The 12,517-nt window shown below is 38.4% G+C and overlaps 1 protein-coding gene across 1 annotated transcript; it reads right to left on the reverse strand.

The window, feature by feature from the left end:
• Positions 1-864: 864 nt before the first annotated feature.
• Positions 865-10,530, reverse strand: LOC149014570 (AT-rich interactive domain-containing protein 6-like). The gene is made up of 13 exons (XM_089155550.1): positions 10,344-10,530; positions 9,516-10,203; positions 9,374-9,413; positions 8,995-9,047; positions 8,365-8,410; positions 7,121-7,213; positions 5,511-5,633; positions 5,370-5,421; positions 5,187-5,262; positions 3,213-3,279; positions 3,068-3,118; positions 1,837-1,929; positions 865-1,500 (listed from the first exon to the last, which is right to left on the reverse strand). Exons 2-13 carry the CDS (start codon positions 10,157-10,159, stop codon positions 1,396-1,398), a joined length of 1,443 nt encoding a protein of 480 aa, XP_089011676.1. The 5' UTR covers positions 10,160-10,203; positions 10,344-10,530; the 3' UTR covers positions 865-1,395.
• Positions 10,531-12,517: the final 1,987 nt, after the last annotated feature.

The following is a 12,517-nucleotide window of genomic DNA, read 5'->3' on the forward strand; positions in this document are numbered from 1 at the left end:
AACTTGTCTTCACATTATATTTAGAAAAATATAGACACCTAAAAATTAGATTTTATTGGACATATTAGTTCAATATGTCAATAAAAACCGTTAAATCACTGTTTATTTTCTTTCAATTCTAAGAATATCCACATCAAAATAGGAAAGGGGAAAAATAATGATTTAACAGTTTTTAGTGACAAATTGGACTAATGTGTCCAATGAAAATCTAATTTTGGGGGATGTGTTTTTTTCAAATATAAAGTTATGTGTCAATGCTTTAAAACATTCATTTTAGAGTGTCAATGTAATGTGCTATAAATATTTTGAAGGTCCAAGAGAATGACTCAACATTAACGAACAAACCTGTCATCCCTCACCCATCAATCTGTTGGGAGAGTCGGGGAATGGTTTAGAAATGAATTCGAAAATGAAACCAAAAGTAAAATGGCAAACAAGCATCCATGCCACTACCACGAACCTTCCAAAGGTTTGTTTGTTCAGAGGGATCCAACATCCAGGCAGGGCGTCAAGCCGCTAGATAAGCTGCCCATGGTACCAGGGTTGGTTCCGGGTATCACGGGCACCACGTGCACCGCATCCAGAGGCCGGCGTCCTGTCCGAACACGGGATCTCAATTCTTGAGGGAGTGAGCATTCTTCCATCAAGAGAGCATACTCCTCCCTCCGGTATTGAACCATCACCCCGGTGATAATAGACCATAAACACGAACTTACCAATTCTATTAAGTTCAGCAATTCCTTTTGCCTATGGTCTTCTGCACCATTGTTTAGATACTCTGCAAATCATGCCTAGTTTTTGTAGGTGGTTTAACCGGAAGACTAGATCGGAAATTCGATACACTGAACTCCATTTTAAATTTTAATTAACCAAGAAATTTCTGATTGCCGAGGAGAAATCAGAGAGTTTTGACCTTTGAACATACAAGAGATCCAACCTCAGGAAATGACCAGACCAGGTCCAATTTGATCCAACTTATCATTCACTACTCGGCGATCACATCAGTTCAAAATTTTTCATGGCCCATAAGGTAGAGCACCAAACAGATCCCCAAAATTTTTGTTGCACTTTCTCTTCGCAAAAAGGAAAAAACAGATAATAATGATCCACCAAGATTTGAAAAGAGCAATGCAAATCAAAAACCTAGCTTTCCCAGTATGAATTAGACACTACATATCAGATTGACATAAACATTAGGCACTGAGCTTCATGTCTGATTAGCCTACAACATCAATATGGTGAAATCACGTAGTTCAGTAGGAAATATTCAAAATCTGTAAATATTCATATATGCACATTTGAGCTTCATGTCTGAAGTACTCCCAGAAACCTTCCTGGATGAAACTAACACAACTGCTGTTATCTCCCGAAATGGGAAGAGAGTTAAATCACATCCTACAAATCTGTCTGCTCAAAAGGCACACGTACAAACAACTGGCCATGCAGAGTTACAACAGCAGATGTCTGGTGAGGGTCAATTCTTGATGGCAAGCTGATTACCTGGAATAAAAGACAATACTCCATTACTCAGTTACTGTAATGTATTCTATGCGATGGAAACTAACAGAAGAGCCGCTAGTAATATTTGTTAGTGAGTCGTAAGGCCAACAATTTTGAAGTACTGATCATAAAGAGTCATGAAAAAAGATTATAGATAGGCAAAATGATCATCTTCAAGTATGACAATCAACTGTGTCAACAAACTGATTCCAATACCCCTCTGTTCCCAAAACAGCTAGATCACTTTAGACCATCCTAATATTGTAGTAATTGAACTTTCTAACTCAGAACCAATAGCTACTAAGTTTCCTCCCCAGCAGATAAAAAGTAACACACCTTCTTAAAGGGGGTGACACCCCAAGGATTATCGGGCTGCTCTGGTTCACCAGATATAACCAATCGTCCAGCTGGATCTGACTGAACACGCACCTGAAAGCTCACAAATAACAAATTAGTACTGTCAGAACTAAAATTATCCCTACTACATGGTAAGTATAGACTTTAAGGTAAGAAATCCATCCCCCCCCCCCACCCCCCCACAAAACCGGGGGGAAAAGAAAAGAAAAAAAAACCCTTCAAAGTGAGATACAATTATAAAGTAGATGATTAATGAATACCAACATTAACTTGCAATGGACTTTTCATCCACCAAAAGTTAAAGCAGTGGTAACACAAGCAAACAAATCCTTGGCCTCATAACATTCTAATGAATATACTCCATCAACAGGCTCCCCGAGAATGTAAATATGCAAATGATGCAATCGTTATAGGAAAAAGTGACGGTACACTCATACACAAAGGCAAAAGTAATATCTTAATGTTATTCATCCTAAAAGAAAATGTATTCCAATGTAGTCTCCAAGGAGATTCCAACATATAAGAGATTTATAATTGAACCCCTCCTGACACCATTTTCAGCGGCCAACCAAACCATTCAACTAATTTTCCTTTTCATTATTTGCAAAGAAAGCTCACAATTGGTGAATAATTTGCAAAACCATTCCAAAGCAAACATTTTTGACAGGCAAAATTATTCATTTACCAACGGAAAAAGAAAAGAAGAAAGATAAACCCTTGGAACATCATATCCTACATGCAGTTTTCATTGTTTCCATTTATTTATTCGTTTTTCGGGGGTTGGTGGGTTGGGACGGTGAGGCAGCATTAAGTGGCACCGCCCCTTACAATTTGAAGCCACATCTTCAAACCTGCATCCTCCAAATAGGAGTAGCTAATTTTTAGGCATTTGAACCTCTCATACTTTTCAGTGTGCTTTTCAAACCGTATTTGAAAATCTCAACCATCCAAATGAATTATTGGAAGACCCTAGGTTTTAATCAGTCCATTCATCCTGAAGACGCATCTAACAAGGGGTCCCGATTTTCTGACCAGAACTTGCAAATATGTGGAGAAGTTGGTCGGACATATAATTTGACATAGCCAATCAAAAAGAAACTTTTATACATTGACCTGTGCAGCTTTCCAAGCGACAGATATAGGCAGCCACCACACAAACACACATATATAAAGCTAGAAAGATGTGTTGTTCACGGTAAATTGCATGTACCTCTTCACGTAGAAGCCCAGGAACTAAAGCATAAACCTCAAAGCAATCCTTCTGTACAAGGCAAATATGCATAGCCAGTCAAAATTTATCAAAATAAAGCAAAAATATGTTGTCATCTTCAACTTGAGTGTCCAGACTAGCTTACAGTTTTCCGCACATTGATCTTCACCCAATCAGCAGGAGCTCCAATATCAACAACCATAGTATCCATTCTGCCGGAGAAGAAAAACCAGATTTAACATAGTATAGAAGAACAAGAAAGCAGAAAAGCAGATGATCAAATTGCGCCAAGGGGCTAATTGGGCAATGCGCTTTATATTTTTGGGATTGATGGGCCCATCCCATCCAATAAGATCAAAATTTAAGGAATTTGCTCAACCAAAAGAAAATATTAGGAATTTATGTAGTTAATTTCTGGTTCCTAGTCTTCCAAAATATTAGGAATCTATGTCTTTGAAGTTTTATTTAGTCAATACTTTGTAATTCTCTCCATTAGCCAAGGAGAGTTCTGGCATTGTACCAATGCAGTTAATTAAGGTGTAGGAAACCCCTCGCCTCCCACAATTTTGACAGCCAAACTGTGTGTGCTTTGTGACTGTGAGAGACGCCCATGCTGTAAACCTGTAAGATGCGGCAAACCCTGGTGAGTTTCCAAGCTGGAGATTGGTGAGAGGCCATCTTTAGTTGATGGGAGACCAACATATCCATTTTCTGTCCTTCGTCTTCCACTCAATCTCTTGATCCTATAGTTCTTTTTCTAAGCTGTCTGTGCCTGCCTTCAGAAGTTGTGTCGCTAACATATTGGAGAACATACTGCTGTAACTGCTCGCAATTTCTCATCCCTATCTTTTCTATCAACTCACATCTGAGCAATATGTTCATTCCTCTTGAATTGGAGTCTTCTAGTGACCTGATCATGGTGCACCAGGTACATCGATAAACAGTTTCTGTTGTCTTCCACTTTACCAAATGTGAAACTTCTATTTCCTTACTAATCTAATTTGGAAGATTTATTTCAGCTAACTCTATTGCTGTATTTTAGAAGTAATCATTTTCATTTATAATCTGTTTAATTTAGACTCTCTAAGGCTGGTTTTGGTAGTTAATAATTCTGTGGCAGTGGCATGACTTCCAATCAAACCATTGGATCTAGACCAGACATCAATACTGGGTTCAGCAATCAGCCCCCTAACAGGTAATTTCGGACACAAACTGAGAAGCCAGTTGTGACTTATACAATAGCCCTTGTTTTTTTATTTAGTTTGATCCCAGTGACTCTGATTACTTTTGCTCATCAGTAGCAATAAGTGGTTAGGAAACTATTTAAGAGTAAGCCTACCTTCAAGTCTGAGGTTTCAAGTAGTAATTTCTTTTGGTTGGCTTCAGTTGAATCTCATTACCGTTTTCTCTTCATACGGTTCTCACTTTTGTTGAGAAACACCATGTGATAATGAATAGTCTCCTCCAAAAGCATCTGAGTTGGGTCTCCAGCAGTGGAATTCCTCACACACCCATTCTACTGTTCTGAAACTATAGGGCAAGAGACTCTTTCTTAAACAGTTGAAATCTGAGATTTTGCACAAAGACACTAGGTTGGAATCAGAAAATCAAATCTGGATCTCCACCAAACTTTATCAGTCTATTGCCTTGTCTAGATGATTTTGAAAAGCTGGAGTGACACAACACCTAACTGAAATTTCACATACTGAGCCTCCAACAAGAAAGTCCTATTCTAGTAAGACCTGCATGTTTTCATTGTTCAGGTTCGAGAGAGAAGAGATGACCCATCCAATTCCCTTTCTTTCTCATATTCTTTCTTTTAACCATTTTCTCATTAGTTTCCAATGCACTTCAGATTTTAGGATAATTCATCAGCCGTTTCTAGTTTATCCATGTTCAATATTACTTTTCTAAGTACCCATCCCTATTACTAGTCAAGTTCAATTCAATTTTAAACTGTGTGGGTATAATTAATTTATGTTGTTTTGGATGTGCCAATACTGAACCTAATAGGATACGTTTGCAATACACATTAAATGATGTCAAAAAGAAATATCAGGCACCAATCAATTGACCATCATTGGAACAAAAAGATATATGAAGAGGCAGGGGATCTTACTGTGGCTTCACAACTTTAGTACGTGCAGCTTTGACAGCACGCTCAAGGTTGGATGGTTTTTTACGCTTATGTAAACCTAAATAAAAAAAAAAGAGAACATAAATAAGTCCAGCCAAGAAACCTAGTCGACTCAGTCATGCTGTTAAGATTCTTAAGAATACTAATCCCGCCCACTAGCCATACCAACGCTTTTAATCGGTTTTTCACGCTTTGGTATAGGAACAGGAGTCTTATCCTACAAAATGGAGGGTTAAAAAAAGGTCAATGTACTGAATAGGTACCACAAAGAGGACTATTAAACGCTTACTAATTAACCCTACAGACCTTAATAATTGGATCGCCAACCTCACCATTACCGAGAAGACGCTGGGAATGCCATCCCTGCATGGCACGAGCTGCAGCATCCCTCCGTGCCCTACCTGACCCTGACGCTTGAATACCACCTGCCTGTTGACACAAACAATTTAAGGAACAACAGTAAATAAGCCTAAGAAGATGAGAAAACTTCACCAGTTTAACAGAAAATGTTGCACATCCGCTACCAAACATGAGATAGATGATGATGGTATCATACACACACGATATCATACACGATACATCCCTTTCAAATTTAGACAAGCAACTTCTTAACAATAAATAGGTCTTCTGCACAAATTAGCCACTCTAAAATGTGTGCCCAATGCATGAAGCTCCCATTGCAGTGGGGTCTGGCAAGGGTTATGTAACGTATGCAGCCTAACCCTGCATCCGCAGAGAGCCTGTTTCCAGACAAGTCAGTGATCTAGTAACCTTTTTAAATACATAAAGTTAGAAAGACTCCACAAGTCACATTCTGAATGCAATTGTCTTGCAGTATCAAACAGATATACAGAGAATCCCAATCAGAAAAGGAACCTGGGAACCATGCAGAAAGGCAAATCATGGGCAATAATGTGGTATTTGTTAGCCAAGTCTATTTGTCTGCAAGAGAACTCTGAAAATCTCACCAGATATCTCTCTTTCCTATCTAGCGAGTCAAGACAATGCACGAGATGTGATGGGTGAGATTTTGCTCAAGATATCTCTTTTTTCCATCTAGAGACAAGATAATATACAAGATGATACGATTTGCACATAGGGTCTCAAGTGTCGACTCTTGAATTGTAACTTTGACAATTGGACTATCATGTGAACTATGAACATGTGTGATGTATAAAACTTGTTTGGATTTTGAACTTTGAGCATCAGTGTATGAGTATATGATAAATACAATACGTCATTTTAAGTTTCACTTCAGCATTGTGGTTTCCCACTAGGCGTCCAAAGTGGAACCACATTCACATCAATTTTTTCATAAATACTAGGTTACCAGTGTGTTCAGAAGGGCTGAAATAGGCTGGACAGAAAGTTCCATACCCACCCAATTGACTCCCCATATCTGAGTTGAGAAAAAAATTCCACCAACCCAGTGAGATCTCAAGCCAACTCTCTTTCTTGAGTTGGTGACCTGGGCCTTGAGATAGATCTTCAATCATGCCTTAGGCTGTCGCCCCTGACTATTGTCTATAACCAAAGACAAATATTTGAAACTTACTTCCAAAACTTCTTCAAAATCTTGTGACAGTTCACTTCCCTTTTTAAGGACCCCTGCTTGTCTCATTTTTCATTAAAAAGGAATACAGGAAATACATACTGTAGCACTTTATCCCAGAATAACTCTCATAATGGACAGTCATGACAAATCATTTCCTCGCACAGAGAAAAATAAAGCTCTGAAACTAACCAGCAAAGTATACTGTTTCTAATGACAGTGGTGAAGGTGAACCATGTAGCCTCTAAAATAATGTAAAACCAATGCAATAAGGCTGAACCCTCAGACAAGCAAAAGAAAAATAAATGATAAAATACATCTCTTACCCTAGGGAAGAAGAAAATCAAAGAGGCTGGGGCATTACCTGATTATCAACACTCATGTTCTCTGCAAGAGAAGAAACAGGTCCATGGAACTCTCCACCACGAATTTTGTGCCTTTCGTAGTCAAGGAGTGCCTGAATAAAGAGAAAAATTAGGACGTCAACGATAACCAAGGACAGAGGATACAAACAAATGATGGAACCAATTACATGGTGAAGCACAGCACAATGAAATGTCTCGGACACCCCTAAGATCTTTATAACAAAAATTTCATACATATGGAAAGGAAAAAACAACAAGATAAAAGAAAATTAAGCATCTATATCCAGAGAAATATATTAACGTAAATAGGTGTACCATCCTCCTTTCAGTAAGATGCCAGAAAAAGAATTTACAGATGTAGCGAGGAAGGACTTGCTTATCACAGCAATTTGAATGGTCAAACAGGGCATTGGTGCATCGTGCCTGAAAAGACTAGCAGCTTAGGGTAGATCCCTTACAAAACATGCCTAGGCTCCCTGAACACAAGCATGCCTTGAGGTTTAATCCTCTACTTTTTTAGTTCCTTTTCTTATTCCCCCCCCCCCCCCCCCGCCCAAAAACAAAAATACAGCCAGCATTTCAAAGCTCAAGAAATAGCCAAAAATATTTAATAAATAAATAGATGTAAGTAAACTACCGAGGCAGGGGTTTCATCAAAACAAGACTGCAGTTGATGTGAACCAGAGTCAGGTTCAAATTACGGCAGGTGGTAGCCATACACTAAGGTGCCTTTTCCAACCAGGGGTATTTTGGTAATCTTGAGTCTTAAGCCCTTTTAAAGCATCTAAATTTGTGAACAAACAAGTTATGAACCACCCAGGCAGGAAAGAGAGACTAAATTATGCAGACAAGCTAAAACCTACATCATTTTGTAAGCATGAAATTTGAAAAATATTAATTCTAATTCAGAACACTCAACCACACAAGTTACAAACATAAGTAGCAAGCAAAGTACACTGAGTGTCCCACTATTTCACCCTCAACCTCAAATAATCTTAAAATAAACAACAACTTCAATCTCCACCCACAACATCACAACAATCTAGATGCATCAGAAAGAGTAGAAAGGTGGATTTCCAAAACAGAAGGAAATAATCCGAGTTTCATTATTCTACATGGCCCAATTTTTAACCCTCAAAGTCAAATGCAAAAATCTAGATATATCAAAAAAGAGCAAAATAATGCAAATCTCTAAGAAAGATGTTTAAAACAAGAAGAAATAATCTGTGAGTCTTTAACAAACCTTCTCATAGAAGCATCGGAATGACCAGGAGACAGTAGTGCAAGTCCTGCCAATCAGAACAAAGGTGAGTGTTGGTAGCACCTGTTGTCACCATATACAATAAAATATAGCAACAACATGCAGGGAACCCAAAAAGAAGCTCGCCATCCACCCTCCCACCCCACAAAAACAACCCAACAAAAAAAAGGGGAAAAAAAAAGAAAGAACCTAAATGGTCTTCAAATAATAACTAAAACAGAAATATATAACAGGGCAAACTTGCATTCATCAGTTTAAGTAAGCAACAAATAGAAGACTTCCAATTACAAATCCAGTTTGTGATTATGCAATTGAACTTGTACTGAGAAACAGCAAGAATACAGCAAATTTGCATGCAATAAATTCAATGTGCTTCTTTCTTTCTTTCTTCTTCTTCTTCCCCCTTTTTTCTTTAACACACTTCCTTTCCAGTAAGTTTATGAAAAATTAGCCATGCAGGCAATTTACCACAACAGGATGGGATAAATAGTTTAGGAAGAAAACACAGTACATTTCATCTATTAAAAACACATGAAATAGCAAATGGAGATTGTATGCATCCACTGTACTCAAGTGGAATTAACCAATTTCTTAATACTTCTGAATTCTTACTTTGGGGGTTTGAAAGATTCTCCAACTTGTCGCCACAACTTGCATGTTGTTACCTAAAGATTCCACAAACATGAAAAGGCTGATCAAATATAGTATTAGTGAAACCTAATACAATGCACGTGTCATAGTAAAGGGGAAAAGGCTTCATGTTGCAAAGACTAAATCCAGCAAGTACAATAGCAAAACTTAAGTTAAGGATTGAAAGCTAGGGTGTGTAGAACTACTGAGAATCTGGGTCAAGATCATTCTTCTTTGACTATATTTTTCACATTTCAAGCAGAAACCACATCACCCACTCCGAATAACACAAACAGGACCACATAAAATCCTATAAAATTATTTGAAAAAGAAAGAAAAAAAAACCCAATAATAGGCATACCTTGTCATAGCCTCCTAACCTTGTGACGGCTCTCCACAACCTTAACAAAGTTACAAGTAAAAAGAATCAGGCAACCCTAAAAGCTCACAGCTAAATATAATTTAAATCTTAAGTTTGAAAAATATTTGAATTGCTGGCTTACTTCAGGCAATTCAATCCTTCTCCGTAAAACTTCGGAGGCTTGAATTCCAAGCTCCTCTCTCTGAAAAAGGTCTCCAGTTCTTTCATGAATGCAGCTTGTTCCTCCTCTGTTCCCGAATCGTCACCCTCAAACGACTGCGTCTCCAGAAAAAACGAATGATTGGGTTCTTCCTTTTTAACAGGGTACTCTTCAGCTACCAGGAACACAGTCTCCTTAAAACTATTTTCTTCAGACGGAATTGCTTCCTCACCTATCACCACGTTCTTAGATTCATCCCCGTATTCATCATCCACCTTGGTGACTGCACATTCCTCAGTTTGTTTCCCGTCTTCGGGCTGGAACTCATTCACCGGATCCGTCTCGTGAACATCGCTTTTAATTTCAGACGGGTTATCAGCATCAGCAGGAGGTTCAGAAGCCGGTTCAACATAATTCTGATCATCGCTCAAATGAGGTTCCATAGGCAATTCCACGTTCCTGTCTTCTGATGCTGCAAGCAGTGCATGCCCGTTTTCAACACTCTGGTTTTGGTTTTCATCTAAGTGAGGCAACTGCTCTTGGTCGACTTCCTCGACAACCGGCTCGGAGTCTACCGCTTCGGGGACATCAGGCCCTCCTTCCCCATTCTCCTTCATCTCGCTCATTTTGATCTCAAAAACACGAATGCAAATTGAAATTTCGAAGCTCTCTGCAGAGAATGAGATAGAAGCCCTAAACCTTAATATAAGAACCACATTTAACTCATTCAGCTTCTCCTCTGCTGCTGAAGAACAAGAACACTCCAAATATTTCTCAAATAAACTTTAACGAAGTGTTTCCCGGGACTACCTGAGTAAGTTATCCGAGTCTGCGGTATGTATAAGCTAGGGTTTGGGATTTGCCCGGGCCGCAAATGCCGATTTCCGCCGAGGAAGCTATGGCTCTTCTGTACAATGAACAGGTAAATCTCGACTGTTTTGGAGTTCCGAGACGAGAAAAGAAGCTCTAAAACCAAAGGAAGCAGCAGGTTTAAGGAATTGAATGAGTTTCAATGGCGATTTAGGGTTTTCACTGTGAAGTTCGAAACTTTACGCCACACCTACAGAAACTCGACCGTATGTGTGAGGTATACAGAGTTGCCTTTTCCTCGAAATACACCACCGCATGCGTTAAGAACACCCATAAATCAGACGTAAACGTCGATAGAGAGAGAGAACACCGGAAACGGCAATCTCTTCAGCTGCCACCGGTTTCTGACCTCCTTCCGGTTCTTGGGTCCTGTGGAGAGTTTTGATGCCGAGGCGCCTCGTGCCTCTTTGAGTGGGTGTTACTTGCTAAGCTGGGCCTTGGAAAGTGGACACTTTGGATGGCCCAAGATCTGGTAGCCTATGTGACACGCATCTGGGCCCATTTCATATATATTCTTTTTTTTTGTTTTATTTATTGTTTTTAATGAAATGATATATATTCCTCCGAGGTTGTGACTTCTTATGACTGCTATGGTTTGCAAAGGTGAAGTGAAAAAAAAAAATAGGAAAAAATATGTTGGACTTATATAATGGAATGAAGGAGAAAGAAATTGATATAAATATGTGGACCTCACGTGTAACGGAATGAGAGAGAAAAAAATTGAAATAAAGGGATTTAATGTGGGTCTTATTTTATTATTTTCACATATGTTTATTTTAATATTTTCACATATGTTTTTTTTGTCTCTCGATTTTTCTACTCCTACTAAACTAAATAAGCCACATTTTGAGATTTTATAAACAAATTTGTTTTTTCAAACTTTTTTCCATCATCTTTTTTTTTTTTCACCTCACCTTTATTCCAGCAAACAAAACGATGCCATAGGATCTTACTTGTGTGATGCGTCTAACGTGGTGATGTCTACGATGCTCATGTTGGATACATGTCATATGGATTCTATTAAATTCCAACCGCTTAATACAAATTTGATTCATTTAAGAAAAAAGGATATTGTTTCATTTAAGTTGGTTAAATTTGTACATAATATCTCGAGCAAGTTTAATGAAATTCCCATAGCGTGCATAAAATAGTGGGCACACATGCACCATCACATCAAACACACCACACAATCACGATCCCAATGTATAGAAGAGGTTGGTTCAATTGGTAGAAGACTAATTTATCGTAATACGATATCAATGGTTTGAATCTTTTTAGATAAGCCGACGATTTAACATTGTGGAGGCTGAATAATGAAGATATTACAACATTTCTATATTAGAAGCATGGGCCCTACACCCTTGAGGTAGATACTAAGAAGGCACAATAACTGACCAATATCTAGTTTATTTCTAATTATAAATGTGTGACATGTGTCTCAACATCATATCAAAATGTTCAAATCCATTTACAAGTCACATTATTTTTTTTAAAATTTAATCATTACTCTTTGAGTAATATAATTTTTTATCTTTTGATGTGGGGGGGGGGCTCTCACCAACAAAAAAATCTTTTTTTAATAGGGGGGAATTTTTCTCTTTTCTTCCCCCTCACCGGGGGGGGGGGGGGGGGGTGGGGGGGGGTCGGGGGGGGTATGGGTGTCAACTTGCATTTACTAAACTTCTCTTGATTGTCAACTAGGCTTTGATATGATGTTGGAACACATGTCATACACCAACAATAAAATTCTTTATCATAAATGGACTGGATAAATTTCTAATAATAACATAACTATTTGCATGTCTCACACCTGTTCTCAACAACGGGGGTGGATCGATTATATATAGTTAAACAGATTCCCAATAGATTGTCTTGGGCCTACTTAACATGATTTACCGAGAAACCAAGTATAATGGAAACTAGAAGTCCATGTGTTGCCCATCTTGATGTGAGGTCCATAGTAGTGGATATAGGCTATTTGGATTTTTTTTCAGTCTTGCATTTAATATACTACTCTTGTATTATCAAAACAAAGGTGCATTCAAAGGCAAATATGGTAGCTGATAACCACCTAAAGGGATTTCACCCCTAGCCGTGAAAGAATTCGAAACCTG

The sequence above is a fragment of the Hakea prostrata genome, chromosome 5 (assembly GCF_041222555.1).
Source record: "Hakea prostrata isolate BN-2017 chromosome 5, UWA_Hpros_2, whole genome shotgun sequence".
Taxonomy (NCBI): domain Eukaryota; kingdom Viridiplantae; phylum Streptophyta; class Magnoliopsida; order Proteales; family Proteaceae; genus Hakea; species Hakea prostrata.

What these genes read in the sequence shown, in the direction of transcription:
- LOC149014570 (XM_089155550.1), bottom strand. Translation starts at nt 10,159, where the DNA reads ATGAGCGAGATGAAGGAGAATGGGGAAGGAGGGCCTGATGTCCCCGAA. An exon ending in TTGGCGATCCAATTATTAAG is followed by an intron (nt 5,422 to 5,510) that starts GTCTGTAGGGTT and finishes TCCATTTTGTAG; the next exon opens with GATAAGACTCCTGTTCCTAT. An exon ending in CTGGGCTTCTACGTGAAGAG is followed by an intron (nt 1,930 to 3,067) that starts GTACATGCAATT and finishes GTGAGCTTTCAG; the next exon opens with GTGCGTGTTCAGTCAGATCC.